This window comes from Oculina patagonica, chromosome 1 (assembly GCF_052425735.1).
Source record: "Oculina patagonica isolate OP01 chromosome 1, crgOcupat, whole genome shotgun sequence".
NCBI lineage: Eukaryota > Metazoa > Cnidaria > Anthozoa > Scleractinia > Oculinidae > Oculina > Oculina patagonica.
Window position 1 is genome coordinate 31,323,030 of NC_135758.1, and position 22,409 is coordinate 31,345,438.

The window sequence follows — 22,409 nt, forward strand, 5'->3', positions numbered from 1 at the left end:
TTCTCTTTGTATATTGATTTTGTCCGTTAAGAGTGCTAAAAAACTGTTAAAACATAATTTTTCATCGTGTAAGCATTTACAGTATATAGAGTACTTTGCGATAAGAAGAGTGTAGTTTAAGGCGTACATGTGCATCTTGTTGTCGAAAACTCCATATAAAATCATACTGTTTGATAAGGTGATATTTTCTTTAGTTTTACTGGACCACCAATTTTGAAATAGATTCCAAAAAGATAAAGATAAAGGACAGTGTAAGAACATGTGATCTAAAGAATGTCTGTCAGTGAGACATTGAGGGCAAATATCATTATCCGATATTTTAGCTTTAAAAAGGCTAACTTTTGTTGAAAGAATGTTATGAATAATCTTGTGTTGAAACATTGAAATCTTAATGTCATTAACTCGGAAAAGAGTTGTAGTGGGCGAAGTGAATTCACTCCATCACTCCTTCACTCGTTTCCTGTTAGACATATGCACGCAATGCGTGCAAGTGTTTTAAGGCCTCTAGAGAATTAGACCTTTTCTCTGATACCTACATTTCTTGTTAAATTACATAAAATTAACATGCTTAGTCACCAACCGAAATATTGTATTAATGTCAGTTTTCTTGAAATAACATGATATTTATTCAGCTACATGTATAAGCCGAGACCGTAAACCTTTGGTTTTTTAGAACCAGTTAGAAAAAAACTAACCCAAAACACTCAGCTAAAGATGAATTGATTTCAGTACGATTTGGTGAAAAAAAATCGCTCGACTTATAGCCAATGATATTATTATTATTATTTTTCGTTACCTTCAAATAACAAAAAGGAAAAATAAAAAGAAAGAAATCAATTTGCAACAAATGGGAACTCTATCTCTTGGCCTTTCGGTCTGCTCTCGATCAGTATTTGATGACAATCAAAGTGAAGCAAACAGAAGTTTGGAAAGTTTAACATCATTTGTATTAGCAAACCTTTATTTGTCAGTTTATTGTTTTCGATTCTTGTTTCATAATAACTTTTCCGAGTTTAGTGGCTTATAGCCACCTTTAGTTATTCTTTATCTGAAAGGGTAATTTATAAACTCTGTTTATGTTTGCTTTGTTGAAACCGTACCTTAAAATTTTGCTTTCAGCGGTGGGTGGTAAAAAAACGTTTCTTATCATAACGGAGTAGATGTTTTTGGTAGAGATTTGATTTGTTTTATTTTCATTTTCCGGCATTTGCCGAAGAGTTCTTTTTATTGCTAGTTTCCAATTAGTTGGAATGGAATTTATCAATCCAAAATATAAAGTGAAAGGTGTTTCAAGATGAAAGTTTTCGGAAAATTGATTAAAAGAAAGGAAATTACCGTCGTTTTGAAGAAGGTCTCCAATACGTAGAATATTTTTTTCGAACCAGTTTTTATAAAAAAGTGTTTTACCTTCGATTTTTATGTTGCAGTTGTTCCAGATTATTTCATTGTGTGGAAATGTGTTGTTTTCAAAAGCTTGTTTTGTGCTTTGCCAATGTTTTAAAACTTCGCAATAGAAACTTGGTGGGCGGTTAAGTTGCAGAGAATTGATATCATAGTTGCAGCGCGTCAGAAAAGACAGTCCTCCATAATTTTCCAACGCGATCTCAGGGATAATCTGCCAGGATGCATTAGTTCTGGTTTGCAAACGAGGTATCCAGGCAACCTTTAAAGCATTATTCATAATATCAAAATCAGTCATCTTGAGTCCGCCGTGTTTTTTCTCGCCAATAATAGTTGATTTTTTTATCTTTGCGGGTTTTCCATTCCAAATAAAGTTAAAAATTTATTTTTCGATTTCTTTGATGAATTTTTCCGGGATAACAAGAACAGACGCATTGTAAATTAATTTAGAAAGTCCGAAAGTTTTAACAATGTTTATTTTTCCGTAAAGTGTTAGATTTCTTCTTTTCCAACTGTTAAGCGTCGTTTCTAAGTTTCTGATTTTCTCTCCAAAGTTTAACTCGTTAGTTTTATTTGTGTCATACGAAAAGAAAATACCAAGAGCTTTTATTGGGTCCCGCGGCCAGCGAAAGCCGAAGGGAGTTTCGGTTTCATTTTTCCATCGACCAAGCCACATTCCCTCAGACTTTGTGGTGTTAATTTCTAAGCCGGAGAGGTTTTTGAACTTTGTTAAAGAAAAAAATCGGAACTTTGGTAATACAAGTACAAAACGCGCGAAAATAATGTGGAACGTGATCAATAAATATTTATGTAAATTCAGTTTTAAAAATAGAGTTGTAACGTTGTCGGTATCTTTAGAATTTTACTTTGATCGGGAAGTGTCTGGTTTCGCATTGGAAAAGCAATTAACTTGTTCTACGAATTGACCAATCATATCTTTTCACTGACGTATCGGTAACACATTAGGTTATTTTTCCTAGGTTGTTTATTCGATACAATAATTTCTGGTATCGTATTAAAAGATTTCTCGAGTTGTTTCGACTGTTAGTTCTGTTTTCTTATTCCAAAATACGCCTGTTTTCCGAAGCGAAACCATACCAAACCATACGAAACCATACCAAACCATAACAAACCATGACAAACTTAATGACTTATCTTTTTATTATCTTCGGTTTCTAAAGATTGTACATTGATATTTACACAAGTGATTGTTCTTTTATTTTAAATATTGTATAATAGTACAATACAACTTGGAATTTATTTGTACACCAGGAACTTCTGGTAACACCTTTAACTGGACCTAAACTCGTAAACAACTTAGTATTAAAATATGTATTTGGGCGTAACTATGCTAATTTAAAGAACGCCCCTTCTTCTCCGAAATCTACCTTAGAGTTGTTGTCGGTTTGTTTACATTAGTAATCTGTTTAGTTTGGATTTTTCGGTACAACCTTGTAACTTTAATTTAATTTTGTTCTGTAAAATAATTCTTTGTAAATTTTACCTTGCTCGTGTTGTTTTATTTGGACCAGTAATGGTGTGCACGTTAGTTAAAATTACAGAAAACCAAGTCGAAATTCGCACCTTTTAATGTTTTGGAAAGAAGACCTTCCCGTCCTGACACCTTCTCGTGGCGTGTTTTGCGCATGTCATGACATAGGATTTAATCAGTAATTTTGACATTTTGGATGAGTGATTGACAGCTAAGCTCTGACATGTTTTTGAACAGTTTTTTAGCACTTGATTTGAATGCAGCGGGCTTTAGTTTTGAAATTTGCATATTTCTTCTAGTGTGTACAACGAAAATAGAATCAAACAGGATTATTTTCCAAACAATAAGAGTAAGAAATTGCTGAACTAAAATACAAATAACATTAAGAATCATAGTTGTGATATAGTTTACAACGAAAACCTGGTGCAGAAAATCTATATCAGTTAATAAACGGAAAAAAATAATAATAATAATAATAATAATAATAATAATAATAATAATAATAATAATAATAATATTCCCGCTTAGACGTCTTCCTCTAAGCCATTACCTATAATATTACTTAGGGATAAGTATCCGTTAAGTTAAAAATCGTCCAGGTCTTCCTCGCAAAAAATTCGGGTTGGTGATCCGCTAGGTGAGGTCTTAACAAAGATCTTACCGTCGAGAGTCCAAACGCTTGTAAGTGTACCATCTCTCCGTCGCTTGTTTGCCTCTTCTACAATGCTTCGCCTGTATGCGGTTAAATTTTCATTGATATAGATCCGGTGTTGACCAGTCGAAGGGTAGGAAGGGAAAAGATCGGAGATTTTAACTTGTTTTAGCTTCGTGCGCTCTCTGTAAATCTTTGTTTTAATCTTGTGACTGCAGAATTTGGCGATTATTACTTTCCCGTAGTTCAGCTTGTGGGTTATCTCTATGTCTTCGGGTTCTACAGTGATGTTGAGGGCTTCCGCTACTTTGATAACCACCTCCTCCGTGTTTACATAGGAGTTCTGTGGTATGCTATGGAATTCGAGCGAATTCTTGCGAGTGTATTGTTCTAAGTTATCAAGACGCCGACCGCTAGTTCACCAACTAGCCACCGCCGAAATAAATCGGTTCTCTCGCTTGTACCACTTGTAAACATCCAACGACAACATACATCTGTAAGCCGAAGGAAATACAAATAAGCGAGTCTGCGGCGTTCCCCTAGTTAAACTAGACGCCGACCGCTAGTTCACCAACTAGCCACCGCCGAAATTTAATCGGCCAACTAACTTCTACCATCTGTAAACATCCAACGACCACATTAGTCGAAGGAAATAATACAAATAAGCGAGTCCGCGGCGTTCCCCCAGCTAAACTAGACGCCGACCGCTAGTTCACCAACTAGCCACCGCTGAAATAAATCGGCTATCTCGCTTGTACCACTTGTAACCATCCAACGACCACATAAGTCGAAGGAAATACAAATAAGCGAGTCCGCGGCGTTCCCCTAGTTAAACTAGGCGTCAACAGCTAGTTCATTAACTAGCCACGCCGAATAAATCAACAACCTTTCCAGCAGTTTCGATAACAGACTTGGGACCGTCCCAAATCCTTTCAGCAGTCTCTCAACTTCGCTGTATGAGAAAACCTAAAAGATACGACAGACAAGAAAGTATACAACGAAATGTCAAATAACGTCTGAAAGACAACTACCTCCAGCTCTTGAGGTTGAGCATAGTTAGTAGAGGGGGAAAGGGGTAGAGCTCGTCAATACCACCCGCCATCTTGTTTTGCGTTTGCAGGGTCAGTGTCACGTGATGGGTCAGTTCAACATCAGCGAGCAGCTATTGTTTTGATCCTTTGAAGTTCGCCGAGTTTCCTAACCAGTTTCCCTCTACTAACTATGGGTTGAGCCGCGTTCTCATTCCCATTTTGGCCAACTGGCGGATTTTCGACTGGTTCCACAGGATCACCGAGTAGCTGAACTTTAGGTTCTGCAGGTTGACCTTCAGCCACAACGAACTTGTACAAGAAAAATCGCGTGGGTCGTATCTCAATACGAAAAAAAGTTCAACTCTTCGTGGCTCCGCTGAAAACTGAGCTAGAATGAATTATTTTCGCGCCAAACCAGAATTTATCATCGGCAGTTACGTGACTGCTCAACTACCCATGAAATACCCATTATTAAGTGTATTTCAACTTCGCATATCATTATGAGTGTTATGAAAAGTATGCTATTCGCGCCAGTCCCTTACAAGCGCGAGTATAAATAAGAGTCCTGCATCTCATTTTGGCCCAGTTCGCGTAAGAATCCGGGCTGTTGTAGCCGAGACCTGTTGTTTATTCCTTTCGCGCTTGCCTCCTTTTGCTATCGTGCTTTTTCCTTTCCCCACCCTCCCTTTCCCTTTCCATTTCCGCTTCCAACTCACTGGAGCGCGGTCGCATATCTCCATCTCTTTAATATTAGCGAGCGTGAAAGGGACTGTCGCGAATAGTATGCTATTCGCGACAGTCCCTTTTACGCTCGCTAATATTAAAGAGATGGAGATATGCTCCCGCGCCCAGCAGTCTGCGCATTACATGGCCCAAAAACAGATGACCCGAGACACTGCCAATACTTAAACCCAAGGCCCAAAACTCAAACCAGAAAAATCCTACCAGCTACCCATAACTGAAGACGAAAGGCTCGCAAGACACTAACCAATCTTGCTGACAAGGTCTTTAACTAGGTTCCAGGAGCAAAAGTTTGCTATCCACGGCCTTAAGCTGAGCACTTTTTCACACAGACAAATCATGCAGCAACTGAGGCCAGACTGCCTTCCCTTGGGTGGCAGAACTAGAAATACTTAAAATCCAGGATAAATGCACATGGCATATAGCACAAAAAGAGTTGGCGCTGGAAATACACGAGAGAACCCACTCAAGGGATGGCAGTCTGAGCGTCAGTAATCCGACTAGGGCATTAGACACCCTTTCAGGCTACCATGGGAAGAAAGGAAAAGAAAATGGCGCGGGACAGGACGCACAATTAGCTAAGCAAAAGTTCGCTATCCCCGGCCTTAAGCTGAGCACTTTTCCCAACAGACAAATCATGGAGCAACTGAGGGCAGACTGCCTTCCCTTGGGTGGCAGAACTAGAAATACAGAAAATCTAGGATAAATGTACATGGCATAGGACAAAAAGAGTTCGCGCTGGAAATACACGAGAGAACCCACCTAAGAGATGGCAGCCTGAGCGTCAGTAATCCGACTAGGGCATTCAGGGGACACCCTTTCAGGCTACCATGGGAAGAAAGGAAAAGAAAATGGCCCGGGACAGGACGCAAATATCTCAGTAAAATCGAAACGTGTAAAAACTGTGAACTTTACTGTCAAGAAAACCCAAACAGATACATGTATGCCAAAGCAAAACATGTAAAACAATAGGGCGGCGAAATAACAATGAAAAGAAAAAACAAAAGAAGTTGCGAAGGGGTTGGCAAACAAAAGATAACTAGTAAATAATAAAGATGGTAAATTTTAAGCTCGGTAATAAATAATAAAGATAAGATGTTCTACATGACACGAGCATGGGACAAAGAAAAATTCTGAGTCCCCGACGGGAATCGAACCCATGGCCTCCCAGAATACCGGTTGGGCGCTCTAACCAACTGAGCTACGAGAGACTCGTTGTGAGCTGGGCCATTTTTACTAGGTTGATATGTGACACGCGTCCTGCATACTGCTAGGATCAGCAATGTCGAATTCATCAAGTTTTGTAGTAAATAATAAAGATGGTAAATTTTAAGCTCGGTAATAAATAATAAAGATAAGATGTTCTACATGACACGAGCATGGGACAAAGAAAAATTCTGAGTCCCCGACGGGAATCGAACCCATGGCCTCCCAGAATACCGGTTGGGCGCTCTAACCAACTGAGCTACGAGAGACTCGTTGTGAGCTGGGCCATTTTTACTAGGTTGATATGTGACACGCGTGTCACATATCAACCTAGTAAAAATGGCCCAGCTCACAACGAGTCTCTCGTAGCTCAGTTGGTTAGAGCGCCCAACCGGTATTCTGGGAGGCCATGGGTTCGATTCCCGTCGGGGACTCAGAATTTTTCTTTGTCCCATGCTCGTGTCATGTAGAACATCTTATCTTTATTATTTATTACCGAGCTTAAAATTTACCATCTTTATTATTTACTACAAAACTTGATGAATTCGACATTGCTGATCCTAGCAGTATGCAGGACGCGTGTCACATATCAACCTAGTAAAAATGGCCCAGCTCACAACGAGTCTCTCGTAGCTCAGTTGGTTAGAGCGCCCAACCGGTATTCTGGGAGGCCATGGGTTCGATTCCCGTCGGGGACTCAGAATTTTTCTTTGTCCCATGCTCGCGTCATGTAGAACATCTTATCTTTAAAAGATAACTAGCAATATGACACCAAATTAGATGCAAATGACGCAAAATAGAAAACATGACAGGAAAACAACAACAGAATAAAAGCAATAATTAAGGCAATAAACGAGGGGAGAATGAGAACCATGTAAATCCAACCTAGACTAGACAGCTACAAAATCTTTAAGCGTGCAAACTCAAAACTTGGAAATTGGGACACTGAACTGAACTCCACAAACCTATGTTCGGGAGGTGAGACACCACATTGAAAAAGACTCACGCAATAAAATCAAAAAATGGGCGCCTAGGGAATAGCACTGCTCAAATGCGAAATTTGTGAGGCAAAGTATGCATAACAAAAACATCAAAAAACAACACAGCCAAATAAAAGCACTTCACAAAACCCGTTGTTTGTGAGGCAAAATACACTGACGAAACATAAGTTTCACCGGAAGGAACGAAACAAACCAAAGTGTACAAATCAAAGGGAAGCTAAAGGAGTGGAAAGCAAAGTACGCAACAAAAAGCCTCACGGTTACAAGTACAAATAAAGCATATAAGCGTACAGTTCCACAGGGGCCAAGGAAAGTTCAGCACAAACCTGGTGTTTGCGAGGCGGAGCACGCTGACTAAACAAATGAAAGGCATGCAAAAGGAAAGCACTGCACAAACCCGATGTTTGCGAGGTGAAGCACACTAACATAGGAAATACGCGTCTGCAAAAGGAAAGCACTACATAAACCCGATGTTTGCGAGGCGAAGCACACCATGATAACAAAAACACGTGTGCAATAGGGAAGCACTACACAAACCCAATGTTTGTGAGGCAAAGCACACTAACATAACAAATAAACGTGTGCAAAAGAGAAGCACTACACAAACCCGATGTTTGCGAGGGGAAGCACACTAACATAACAAATAAACGTGTGCAAAAGAGAAGCACTACACAAACCCGATGTTTGCGAGGCGAATCACACTAACATAACAAATAAACGTGTGCAAAAGAGAAGCACTACACAAACCCGATGTTTGCGAGGCGAAGCACACTAACATAACAAATAAACGTGTGCAAAAGAGAAGCACTACACAAACCCGATGTTTGCGAGGGGAAGCACACTAACATAACAAATAAACGTGTGCAAAAGAGAAGCACTACACAAACCCGATGTTTGCGAGGCGAAGCACACTAACATAACAAATAAACGTGTGCAAAAGAGAAGCACTACACAAACCCGATGTTTGCGAGGCGAAGCACACTAACATAACAAATAAACGTGTGCAAAAGAGAAGCACTACACAAACCCGGTGTTTGCGAGGCGAATCACACCAACATAACAAATAAACGTGTGCAAAAGAGAAGCACTACACAAACCCGATGTTTGCGAGGCGAAGCACACTGACATAACAAATAAACGTACGCAAAAGAGAAGCACTACACAAACCCGGTGTTTGCGAGGCGAAGCACACCAACATAACAAATAAACGTGTGCAAAAGAGAAGCACTACACAAACCCGATGTTTGCGAGGCGAAGCACACCAACATAACAAATAAACGTGTGCAAAAGAGAAGCACTACACAAACCCGATGTTTGCGAGGCGAAGCACACTAACATAACAAATAAACGTGTGCAAAAGAGAAGCACTACACAAACCCGATGTTTGCGAGGCGAATCACACTAACATAACAAATAAACGTGTGCAAAAGAGAAGCACTACACAAACCCGATGTTTGCGAGGTGAAGCACACTAACGTAACAAACAAGAGCTCTTAGAGCTTACAACTGCGCTGGTCTCGTGAGCACTTTAGGGGAGCCATGTGGGGGGAACAAAAAATGCACCCCCCTCCCGTTATCCCCTTTACCTGCGTCGAACAATGTTGCGACTGATAAACAAGATGGTAACAAAACACCTTGCGTGACATTTCATGGTTGACTAGTTCCATCCGAAATTAAACATTTTTCTTATATGCTAATGGTGGCCAAATTTAATTCCCACGATCCTGATCCGTGAAACAAACAAATCTTTTAAATCAGCATCCAGTGTTGTATTGAATTTCCGTTTAAAGATTGAATAACTCGCTCCGAAAATGGAATATTGGAGCAAAAAATTAAATCAAATTTAAGAAGAACACTAGAGCTGCTTTTTGCTGAATGGGAATTCCCCGGGGAATTATTTTACTAATGACGTCAACCTTGCAAGTCAGGGCATGTTTGTCTCAGTGGTTTTCCTTCAGATTTCAGAAATCCTCTAGATGACACAACTCCAAAAATACATAACGCTAAAAAGTCGAACATTTCACACTGGTTAAGACCAGAGGATTTGTTTAGTTTCCATTTGAAGCAGATTTAAAGCTTTCAGAGCATTGCGTGATTCTTGCCGATCGTCCTTGTGAAAGTGAAACTTGCCAACGCCAGCACATTCCAGGACACAAACGTAATGAAAATAAATGTAAATTCTTGCCCGCTAACTCGTATTTTTCTTTCAAAGCATGAAATTTTAGTATTTTCTTTGATTCAAACGCTTCAAAAAACTTCACACTGTATTTTTATGTAAAGACCAAAGGATTCGCAGATTTAAAAGGGAGCTGATAATAGCTTTGAAAAATTACGTGACGCGAGGTCTAGCCGATCGAAAGTGAAACTTGTCATATCAGCACATTCTTTTAAACCAACGTAACGGTATTTATTCACAGATTCTTGCCCGCTGAATTATATTTCTCTTTGAAAGCGTCGAAATTTAGCATTTTCCATGAGTCAAACGCTTCAAAATCGAATATTTCACACTTAACATTTTTTGTAAAGACAAAAAAAGAGAACATGTTTCCATTTGTTACTGATTTGTAGCTTCTAAACATCGCGTGACTTTAATCTTGACCGAGTGGAGGTCTGCGTCTGGTCACCGACAAAACTAAAAAACCCCGTGCAGAGCAAGAACTGCGCAGCGCAGTTAATAAACGTGTGCAAAAGAGAAGCACTACACAAACCCGATGTTTGCGAGGCGAAGCACACTGACATAACAAATAAACGTGTGCAAAAGAGAAGCACTACACAAACCCGATGTTTGCGAGGCGAAGCACACTAACATAACAAATAAACGTGTGCAAAAGAGAAGCACTACACAAACCCGGTGTTTGCGAGGCGAATCACACTATGATAACAAAAAAACGTGTGCAAAAGAGAAGCACTACACAAACCCGATGTTTGCGAGGCGAAGCACACTAACATAACAAATAAACGTGTGCAATAGGGAAGCACTACACAAACCCGATGTTTGCGAGGCGAATCACACTAACATAACAAATAAACGTACGCAAAAGAGAAGCACTACACAAACCCGATGTTTTCGAGGCGAAGCACACTGACATAACAAATAAAGGTGTGCAAAAAGTGATGGGAGCCGACCGACGGGAAAAGCACTTCGCAAACCCGGTGTTTGCTAGGCGAAGCACGCATAAAATAAACATTTACAACAGTACAAGTGTGCAAACCTAAGCGAGGGAACCGAGGAAAAAAGCGCTGCATAAACGAGAGATTTGTGAGGCAAATATGACACATAACTCACATAACTAGGAAACACGTGGTACACAGATAAATACACGATGCTACTGTACCAGATAGTGCCGGACATGGGAGTGGATAGCTACAGAAGTGTAAAGGCATCGAAGAAATGCTTAAGCTTGAAAGACAGCGGCAAAACGGAGTTTGAACATTTGCTATTACAACACATCAGGTAAAAGAAGCGAAGGATTCTTACGCGAACTGGGCCGAAATGAGATGCAGGGCTCTTATTTATACCCGCGCTTGTAAGGGACTGGCGCGAATAGTGCGTGCAACTTGGAACCTCGTTCCCAGGGCTCTCTCTTACTATGTCGATAGCAGGATAATTGCTTTTGGGAATGAGGTTGAGGACTTTTTCATATTTTATTTCGTGTTGTTTTTCAAACTCTTTACCCCGGAAAAAAAAACTTTTAGCCATCTTCTTTTTGTACTTTTTTTATTAGATCTTTTTCCCCTATTTTGAATTATTTTTTTCGATCGTTATATTCCCGTACAAACTCTTATAATAACGTTATTACGCAATGTCATATGTTAAGCGTTAAGCAGTTATTAAAATTGTTTCATTCGCAATGCATTATTTGCTGCATGTACGTTTCAGATTTCCCTTGAGGGAATCAATTTACATTTATACGTGCGACGCGGCAAGAACACAGTCAGACGTTATCTGGACGCAACGACGTGTACCTGTCTCGTGTACTTGCTATCGAGAGAAATGTATTTCAAAGCCCTGTTTCTTATTGGAATTGTGTTCGGAGCATGCTCTTCGACTAGCGTCGATTTCAGCAGTAAGTCAATAATTCTATTTGACTTTGTTTCTTTTCTGTTTTAAATACCGTTTAGAACTCGACCACTGCGCGCTTTCGTTTCTTCGCTCGTGGCCTAAAATTTTAGGCTGCTAGTCCGCCACCTTTCGTTCTTCCGTATTTGTTTCTTGTCCAGACACTCGTGGATTAAGACTTTATCTGCTACATTTACAGCATTTAAGATTTTCACTGATCAACTAATAAACTTCGGGACACAATACAAGGCCCGAGTAAAGGTGGGAGCCATGCTACAATCGACGGGAAGGGGAGGGGAGGAGCTGGATGCGGGTGAGGGTGGGTTATGCAACTGTCGGACATAATATTATGGGGATCATAAATTTTGTTCTGATTGTTGATGCTATGGCTGGTATTTAATAATATTTCAGGGGTTTGTTGGACATGCGGGGCTAATATAGAACAAGTACTAGGGTCTGCTAAAAGCCAACACTAAGTGGAGTCTTAGTGAGATAGCCGTCGATCGCCTGAGTGAACAACAGCTCGAATTGTGGTGGTCTTCGTTTCGCTAGTCCAGTCCAGTCCTTGAAGTCCAGTCCAAAGGAAACTTTTTTCAGCAGTGAGTCGACTGGCGCGGCGGGAGATGTCACTCGGGCTCTCTCTGCTACTTGTTCTTAATGAACAGCGTAAACGATTATGAAATGGTTAAATAATGTCAGTGTTAAATATGCCCCACGCCCATTTGTTGACTTCATTGCTCTTTTGATGCTGTTATCTTTGTCTCTTTTTCTTTAGCTAGGGATACGAGAGAGCGGGTAGAGGTACGGGGGGGGGGGGGGGGGACTAGGGGTACGCCGGAGACAGAAGAAGAGACATTTAGTTAGCGGGGTATGAGCGAATTAACTTGAAAAGTGATCTTCTAACCTAGCCATAGTTCTTTTAAAATGTTGATTTCACAGGGAGACTTTCTCAAACTTAAAAACATTTCCGGTCAGTCTGATGTGTTTTCTTTGCGGTGCGAGTACAACTTTACCATCTTATTGTTTTTTATAGACTACAAGCCGTCTCTCTTCTATCTTAGTCCGTGGAGCAGGAAGCGAGAAAAAGCGCGGGTGGAAAAATCTCGCCCCCATATTTTCCACGGACATTTTCTATTTGCGCTTTTTAGCTTCACGTTCGCTCGTAGTCTACGGTTTTTGATTGTGATACAAGCAGGAGGCAAAAAACACGCACAGATAAAACAAATTTCTTCTGTCAAACAAGCAAGCGACAGTCTATCGGCATGTTGTACAAAATACAATGAAAATAGTGTCATTTCCTCTTCATTATAATTACGACTGGCTGACGTTTCACTGTGCTAACTATAGAAATCATCGGGTACTTCTTTTAAAACCTTTTCAAAATAAAACCTAGTGTGGCTACATAACTTTGAATTAAGCGAGCATAACAACGTTTCCGGAGTTAAAGTAATCTTTGCTTTTGATTTGAAGCGGACCCCACCGTCTGCCTAATGAGATCTAACGTCCGGTCTATGTTCTGTAAAATGACCCTGAGTACGTAGGACAAATTCCTAAACATCTTTTACTTGAAAACATTGCTGACTCATCATCAGGGCACCCACCGGAACATTTCGGCAAATATGTGTTCAGAAGGCCTGTTATCCCCTCAGATTTTCTTTAGAAAACTTTCACTCGAACCTTCGTAATATAGGAAATATAACACCTGTTGTTTTCGGAGAGGTAAAAATGTTTGTGTACAGAAAAATGCCAGCTACGATTTTCGGAAAGATAACTGTTTCAACAGCTCTCAAATTCGGGTAATGAGATTTTGTTCCCTTAAAGTTTCTGCCACTTTACATGTAATATTGAGCTAGAAAATCTAGAGGTATTAAACTGTGTTGGCTTATGCAAATATTCCTTACAAAGTTCCTTAACAATACGGGAAAAGAATACAGCGACATTCCACGACGTTTGACTGAATTTCCTCGTTGGGTGCTCCTGTCATGATAGAATAGAATATAATAGAATAAAATAGTGGCTGTTTTTAATTCTCGTTGGACATCTAGTTTTTCCAGCCAAGTCTCAAAAAGAGATCGTCGATATTAGCATCATAGGAAGAAGAAGTCAGGATACGCGCAGCACGATTTTGTAGCTTTTGAAGTTTAGAAGCATTTGTTTGTACGACACTACAGTAATGGAAATGGGGTTGCACTAAAGCGTTATAAATGCACAGAAGCGTTTTAAAGGGAACAAAATACCTGCTTCTTTTCAAGGCAATGCCAGAGGCAATTTTTTTGAAAATTTTTTCGATTTGTACATTCCAAGTTAGATTTTCATTTATTTATACACCAAGAGATTTCGTAACTTCAACTTGGTTTGTAGGATCATTATCAATAGTAAAAGACGGTGGTCTGATGAACGTACTCGACCTTTGCCTTGAACCTAGCAACATAAACTCAGTCTTGGACTTATTGAGAGTGAGTTTAATTTATTTGCAGTTAGCCATTCATTGACTTTAGTTAAATCTTCATTCATACTATCTTCTAAATGCGTAACGTCGTTACTGGCAAAAGCTAAGGCGTATCATCTGCATACATCCTAGTTTGTGAATTAGACAGACAGTTAGGCAAATCATTTATATAGAGTAAAAGGAGAAGAGGACCTAGGATTGTACCTTGAGGAATGCCACAAGGTAAAGGTTGGCTGTCCGAGAGAGAACCGTTAACAAAGCATTTTTGTGTGCGATTATTCAAGTACGATTTAAACCAGTTATAAGAGTTATTTCTTACACCATAGGCTTTTAACTTAGATAGCAAGATGGAGTGATCGACAGTGTCAAAAGCCTTCTTTAGATTTAGAAAAACCACGGCATTAACGTTGCCTTTATCGATATTGAAAGCCCAATGATCTGTGGCTCCAAGCAGGGCAGTAGCAGTGGAGTGAAGTGATCGAAACCCTGACTGATTACTAGAAATTAGATTATCTTCACTGATCATATACGATTCTCTCTAAGACTTTAGCCACGACTGGAATTATAGAAATAGGGCAATAGTTATTTAAGTCAGAAGGTTCTCCTTGCTTGAATAGTGGAATGACTTTAGTGGATTTCCATTCGACAGGAAAAACACCAGATACAATAGATCTATTAAAAATACAGCAAAGAGAACCGGCGACTCGCGCAAAAGTCGTGCGGAGATTTTATCCGTAGTCCCGTCGCCTTAGATTTACAAAGTTTAGACAACCGACAAAGGGAATACTTTTGAACAATCTGATGTTTTGAGTTCAAATCTATGTTTTGTCTCCTTGAGGTAATCCGACTGAAGCGGACTGTTCCCACTTCGTTGAATGTCGTTAATAAGTTTCAATCCAACACTGGAAAAATGATCATTAAAAGCAGACGACAGCTCCTGGGGATTGCAAATGCTGCTGTTGTTAGTTTTTATCTCCCCTTACAGTAGAGCTGTGAATTTTTCTACAAGTGAGTTCATTAATGATTCGCCAGGTCTTACGAGAATTGCCTTCGTTTTCACGCAACGTATTTTTGTAGTATTGTTCCTTGGCTTGTTTGATTTCATTGTTTACTGCGTTGCGGCATTTTTTTAAATTTCAACCAGTCACTCGCATTATCAGTTCGAGCGGCTTTCATTTTGAGAATGTCCCTATAATGCATTCTTTTCTTCAACTGAGGTGTGATCCATGGTGATTTGAGTGCAAGAATGCGTTTTGTGCGCAAGCAATGGAGCATGTTTATCGACACATTTTAAGAAGAGATTGTTCCAAATGTCCCACATATCGTTTGGGTCATCACAACATGAAATATCGTATCGAAACCTAGAAGAGTCGAAATTTTTACATTTCCTACAGGTTATTGTAGAATGACCCTTTGAAAGTGGATCTATAGAGATCTTACGGCATGCAAAGACGAGACTATGGTCGCTTGGCCTTACATGTGATACACCAGAACAAACAATCTTGTCAGGACAATTTGTGAAAATCACATCGATCAAAGTAGAAGAAGTACTAGTAATACGAGTTGGGTTGCTTATAAGTTGATGGAGGCCATAAACATCAGCAATACTAAGTAGTAAAACTGTGTTGTTAGAATCAGGTTGAGGGGAAGCTACATTACAATTAAAATCGCGCATTAAATAAAACTCGATATTCTCAGCAACAAGCTTTCCAACAAGGGTTTCAATTTTTTTTTGTGTTTCAAAATGAGAAAAGATTTCGGTTGATGAATCAGGAGGCCTGTACCGGGTAGCAATAAGAAAAGGTTTAGATCGAGGTTTACGAATCTCAATACATAGATTTTCAAGCTTTTTAACACTTAGGTCAGGGCGTAAAGAGAAATTTAAGTTAGATCGAATATAGATACAAACACCTCCACCTAACCTGCCATTCGTATTCGACTGTACTCTCGATCGCGACGAATGATCTCAAAACCTGGAATATATACTTCATTATCACTAACAGTATCGTCAAGCCTTGTTTCATTAATAGATAATACATCCAGAGGGCTGTCGGCAAGCAAAATTCTCAGCGCGTCGATATTGTTTGGCAAACTAGTAATGTTTAAAGAGGCTAATTTAAAGCCACGTACCGCGCGTAGGTAAAAACGCTTGACTCGCGAGGTAGTTGATTGGAATTTTGTCGAGCTGCAGAAGTTTCATCGGCAATCACAGAATTAGCAGTTCAATGACCGGGGGAATTATCTAAGAATTTTACAGAATTACTAAATAAAATGTTGTTACCTCTCTTATTTAAATGTATTCCACTCTTAATCAGTCCATTGCTATTAATATTGTGGTGTTGAATAAGCCTCCAATCGTTCTGATTACAGAATTTTTTGAGCTTTTTATTAACAGCTTTCACAGATCGTTTGGGACACTGTCCGACCTTGATACCAGTTCCGATCAGTCATGACGTAGAGATTACTCCATGGAAAATGCGCGCGTACGATTTTTATTCACGAGTTGAGTAGTATCAGAAAATGAACGAGTGAGCGTATAATTTGTTTATTTTATAGATACTGAGGTTTTTGAAAAGCAAAATCGCTCGACGTTTTATCGGTTACGCGCGTGTTTAGGAAACCCATTCATCTGCCAGAAACTAAAATAACTAAAGCATCTGTTTGCCTTTCAAAATCAAAACTTCAATGAATTAACACACGAAATGAGACGTCAGTTTATACAGTGGTTTATTCTCTCACAACTTTGACAGAAACAACTTTTGATAGAAAACCTGACTGAGGCCTTGTTTAAAACTTGCAAGTTCGAATTCAATGTTTTAAATCAGATTAAAACAGCGGTAAACGCTGAATAACTCAACGCCAACTCGAGCGAACTTTTACCAAATTAAATCAAGAAAACAGTCTGCAAAAACCAAGGACAAACCTGCAGTGTCTTAGTCATCATCTGAATCAAAACTCGCTACAATCCCTCGGAGTGAAGACGGCTCGTACAGTACAGTAGTTAAAGGTTTATTCAATTCCGCAGGAGGAATTTCGACTATCTCGCTTCGTGCTTCTCCTTTTGTTTGAAGAAACGCTGTCAACAAGGCCGTCTTGTTTAGTTTTCTTTATAATGTTTTGATTTTCCTGTTCTGCAATATTACAAGACTCAATGGAGCCGTTTAAACTGAGACACTAACCTCGATGTGTGATCATGTCGAGTCATGTGTTTTCGACGAGAATCAAAATGGCGATCACGGTGTTGTTCACCAGTGAGTTTTCATCGTTCGCGTTTGTGATTGGACGAACAACGTTTTTTCACTAGTGAGTTTTCATCGTTCGTCTTTCCTATTGGCTAATGCATTCCACGTATTATTTGTACGCAATCGTTTTTTCGTGTGTAAATCTGTGGTGCGGTTCTTAGTTTTGTTGGGGGTTTTTTTTTTGGTTCTTCTCTTTCCCTTTTCCTTTTTTGGAAAAAGGGAAAAAATTAACAGTATCTATGATAGAGCGGTTTTCACTTGAGTGTCGAAAGTAAATTGCATTTGCATTGGTTTTGAATTACTACGCTTAGTGATTGGTTTAAAAGTCTCGTGCCACTTTCTCAACCAATCAATAAACCAAAACCAATCGTGTCTCGCTCGCGCACGTTTTCCCGCGCTTCGTGCCAGCTACGTGTATTTGCTTCGAGTTTTGATTGGTTCACTGGATTGTCTGTGTGTTTTGTGATTGGCCAGAGTAATTACTTTGGTTTTGGTTTTACGACACTCAATTGAAAACTGATCTATAATGCTTAATATGTATTTACCGTGTTTTGGGGTTCAATTTTTTTCTCCTAGCAATATGAAAGAACACGATCTGGATTTTGACGCTTTTTCTTTTGAAAACTTTTCTAAAAGGACTCTTCCAGAATATATTTTGCCTTCTCTTATACAGATCTCAAATGCAAAGGCCGGACACCACCAGCCCACGGCAAGCTTGTCTGTCAAGAAGACCTAAACACTCAGAAAGTATATTGTCAGATGTCATGTGACCCTGGGTACGATGTTGACTACCTCGCTGCCATGCGTTACGTATGCAATCCTGACGGCACATGGACAGCTGATCCATCATCCGTGGGCTCACAATGGCCAAACTGTAGGATATACGGGTAGGTAGAATTCAAAATTTACCTTCCCTCTTACTAATTTCAGTGAATTAACAGCCAAACTATATTGAAATCCTTTATTACGCTTTTCAGAGTTCTTGTTCGTCCATAGCTGGAGTAAGCAACAAAATTAAAAAAAAAGGTCGATAGGTTACGGCTACGAGATTTGCTTTAAATTATGAAGATGATTACCGAAAACGTTCTTGTGTGAGCTGGATCTTTTAGTCCTGTAATATCGTCGAGAGATTCTTAATCTGTGTATTTTTCTCCTAGTGTTAGTTGGACTCAACGATATTAACATTTTCGAGTATGTTTATTTTAAAGATTTTGAGTATTCTTGTTTACAATTCCAATTTTTTTAAGCTTAGGCCCACCATCACTTATGGACTTTTCTGTTCTTTCTTTCTTTCTTTCTTTCTTTCTTTCTTTTTGTTTGTTTGATTGTTTGTTATGATGGGCCCTTTTGCAGCATGGGTTTCCACGCCGTTAAGCGGAAATTGAGATTGAGAATACGTCAATTTCCTCGTAGTTTTTTTTTCTCCCTTTTAGGAATGGGTCTTACCGCTGGCTGACATACTCGGCCAGCCCAGTCCCAGTCCATGCCCAGTCCCTTGGCATTCTCGGCTCTCGGCTCAGGGGAGCCCAGGCTCGACCATGAGCTGTGACGTCACCGTAGAGCACTACCGTTCCAGGTCTTGCGCGGTCACCGAAACAAGAGAGAACGCCTAGGGACTTGGATGATACTGGGAGCTTCCTTTATCTTTCTGTTCATTACTGACACATCATCATTCTTTGTTCTGTTTCAGCCGCGGAGAACCGGTACCCTGAATGAGACTGTATAACATGACGAGATGCTTGATAACCAAGCATCGCAAACACAGTAAAACCTCAGTGACAACTTTCAAGAAAAAGAAAGAAATGCTTTAGTAATGTAATGTTGTAAACGAATAAACTGTGGAGAAATAAATAACTCAGTGGGAATTGCTAAATTGATGTTTTTTGTTTTCGCGCGCTGTGTTAATAACGCTATGCGAGGAATTAATGCCGTTACTCATGTTATTCATTCATGCATATTTCCTTTCGACTACTGTATACTTTTTTGTGTAAAGGTATAGTTTGCTTCAATTATAGTAGAACTGAGAAAGATCTAAATTAAGGCGAAAAAGATGTCCTTTATTTCACGTGATCAATTTTCATTTTGAAAGTGGTAATCAACACACCGGCGAGGGCAAATTAAATCTGCATTTCATAGCTGAGTTTTGTCCTTCAGTATGCATTCAATGTTTCGTGAATTACTTGTCACAGTCGCTTGTTAGCAACGTTGTGAGGATTTAACGCGCACGTAACATTGTACAATCTTGTTCTGCAATGTTTTGTTGGTGATCGCTTCAGACACATCCTCCTCATTTTGTGCTGTCCAAAAAATTAGCTGCTTCCGGTTTGTAACCAACCAGTAAACGACCTGAAAACCGTACTGTACCATTTCATAACGCCTTTTGAGTTGCCTTTGGTTCAAGCATCAAATAACGTTTCTGATCTGTCTTGAGATACCGTTTCTGACTTGAGTAGATCTTTTAAAGTTCTCATACTCCAAGCCACTTGCATTTCCGTCTATTTTCAAAATGCGTAAATGACGTCCTTAACCCTGCGTGGTACATAAAGACCCACAAAGTAATGGAAAGCCGTTTCAGCGGGCTCTGCCATATTAGAAAGAGAATCTTGCAGGTAACCCACAGCCCACCAACAGGCGACCAAACATGCAGTCGAGGCTGCCGCGCAACACAGAGGCACCGAAAGGACTAGGACTAGTGCAAAGAGCCCCGCGCCCACGAGCGAGGACTCGGCCATGACAAACACAACAAACGAAATGAGAAATGTAGCAAAGACAAATCCAAGGAATACCATGCAAGGTACGGAGCCAGCGAGAACTGCAGTGCTCACGAATAAGGCAGTCAGCGGTCTTCGCCTTGAGAATCTGAGCAGCCATGACAGTCGCGAGCCTCGCCTGCTGATTGGTTGTTGATTCTGCCAATAGTGGAGCATCGTTTCAGGCTTGTTGTCCGGCAAATGGAATCTGACTCGTTTATGAATCAGCGAGTGCAAACTATCTTCACTATCATTGCCTTGAAGACTATCCATTACCTTGGAGAGAAGATTGAAACGTTCAGGGTACCTTAAGGTTACTATTGTTAGCGGCTATTAATTTGAGCGATTTTAGCAAGTTCGGTTAAAATCGCTAAATTCAGTGCTCGCTAACTGATTTGTCTCGGTCAAATTTAATATCGTTAAATTTTCCTCCCTTCCCACCCCAAAGGGAAACAAAATATGCGCCCTGAAAAAATCGCTAAAATTAGTAGCCGCTATATATAAATAGTAACCTTAAGGTATAAAATTGGCTACACTCAATTTACTTTTTGAACACGACCTTTCCATTTTTCATGTTCAAATAGTGTTGATCATTATTCGTTTGTCCTTTATGTGTCGTATGCAATTTCCCAACGAAAACATGAGTTTCGTCAAACTCATAACAAAAGTAGATCCGCTATACGTACATGCGACTACAAAGAGTTGTCAAATTTTTTATTCAGACACTTTAATTCATCTTGGATACCCAAGTCAGTTTTCAGCCACAGAGAAAGGTGTTCGTGGGCACTAAGATTGAAATGAAGGTTTTACTTTGTGGCAGATTGGTATTTAAATTGAGGACCCCTGGACCCTGGGAATCTTACAATCAAACGCAGATAACATACTGAATTTATCAAAAGCTTGAAGGAAAAGCGCGTAGCCAGCGCCAAGCGCGGGAAAACACGTGGAAGAAAAAATTGGCCTTTTTTCCGATTGATTAAAAAACGGCATCTTTTCCATGTTAAGAGCATGCTGTACGGTTTTTAGGTGCCCAGAAAACGCAAAATAATTAAACACAACTACTCTTGAAACGACTGATATAAAGCTAAACCAACAACAAGCAAAAGTAAAATCCATATAAAAAAAATTGAAGCAGAAACACATATTTATAGTGACAGACAGGGGAACAAATAGCCAAGTTTGTTTGTTTGTTTTTTTGTATTTTTTTACAGCAGCTGCCTAATGTTTCTGATCTATATATCGTACAAGTTAATCAACCATATTACTGAGCGCAATTAAATTGGAAAACTTAACAGTAGTCTAACTTGTAACTTTAATCAACCTCCCTCCCTCAAAAGAAGAACTCATACCCATAGTAGTCCACATAAGCTACAAACCAAATCAAAGCAAAACATCGTTACCTGTGAACTGAACACCACTCTAGACTAAGCAATAACACTGACATCTTAACCCATTGTCAGTGATCAATCAAAATTTCTTTCATCCGATCGCACGTCACAATTTCTCAATAGGTTACGTCACAATCATTAATTCTCTGCGCGCAATGGTAAGGCGCAGAACTTAGAATCTAGTTCCCAGGGCTCTCTCTTTGTCTGTCGATAACGGGATAATTGTTTTTGGAATGAAGTCGAGGTCTTTTTTATAATGTATTTCATGTTGTTTTTCAAACCCTTTTTATATTCTAAGATGAGGAAATTTTGTGGAAGTCCCAGCACTAACCTTAGAAAGTAGACAATGGAAAACTTTTAGCCATTTCCTTTTTTTACTTTCTGTGGAGGACTATTTCTGGGTAAACATCAGGTATTTAGCTGCTGTTAAAGTTTCTGTGTGTTCCGGTATTATTTATCCCGCTCGAGCCGCCCCTCGTCGCTCCCCACACCGGCCTGGAGTGTTGTGAGGTTGGTGTATTTAGGCTGTTCACAGCCTCTCTATTTTCCAACGCAAAAAAACAAACAAACAAACAAACAAACAAAGAAAGAAAAAACAAGAAAGAAAAAGGGAGCGCGAAGCACGACGAGGGCTGTGAACAGTCTTGCTGTATTCGCAGGCTAGGCATTATCTGGAAAGCATTAGATGCGTTAATGTTTTTCTGATCTCAGAGAAGCGTTTTTGGATATTCTTTCAACAGCCGGATCAGGGGGAGTAATCAACTCATGGTGGTTGGTCTTGTAGAGTTTTTAAAACGCGCTTGCATTTCACTGTGTGTCGTATAGCGCAAGATCATTAAATACTGAATACAAACTTATAGCCGAGAAGGGAAGAGGCCTCTCTTGCATGCATACTGACTCGAAGACAACTTCGTTCCCAGGGTATTCTCCATCCCTGAGAACGAGGTTGACTCGAAGGGACTTTTTAATGCACGATAAATTCCAAGACCCAGCCAA

General features: G+C 39.8%; 1 protein-coding gene, 1 long non-coding RNA gene and 1 pseudogene across 3 annotated transcripts; 1 reads left to right on the forward strand and 2 right to left on the reverse strand.

The window, feature by feature from the left end:
* The first annotated feature begins 11,432 nt into the window (after positions 1 to 11,432).
* LOC144663992 (uncharacterized) lies at positions 11,433 to 19,148 on the forward strand. Of its 2 annotated transcripts, none has more exons than XM_078525091.1 (3): positions 11,433 to 11,591; positions 17,949 to 18,162; positions 18,966 to 19,148. In XM_078525091.1, the coding sequence occupies exons 1-3, from the start codon at positions 11,519 to 11,521 to the stop codon at positions 18,985 to 18,987; spliced, it is 309 nt and encodes a 102-aa protein (XP_078381217.1). In that variant the 5' UTR covers positions 11,433 to 11,518; the 3' UTR covers positions 18,988 to 19,148. The 2 variants fall into 2 exon arrangements, with proteins under 2 accessions (XP_078381217.1, XP_078381224.1); XM_078525098.1 differs by lacking the exon at positions 11,433 to 11,591 and adding an exon at positions 14,113 to 14,255.
* LOC144641524 (uncharacterized) lies at positions 15,324 to 16,484 on the reverse strand (annotated as a pseudogene).
* Positions 19,059 to 21,539, reverse strand: LOC144664007 (uncharacterized). The gene is made up of 2 exons (XR_013572716.1): positions 21,426 to 21,539; positions 19,059 to 20,301 (listed from the first exon to the last, which is right to left on the reverse strand). It is a non-coding gene; the product is annotated as an uncharacterized LOC144664007 (long non-coding RNA).
* Between the last annotated feature and the right edge of the window lie 870 nt (positions 21,540 to 22,409).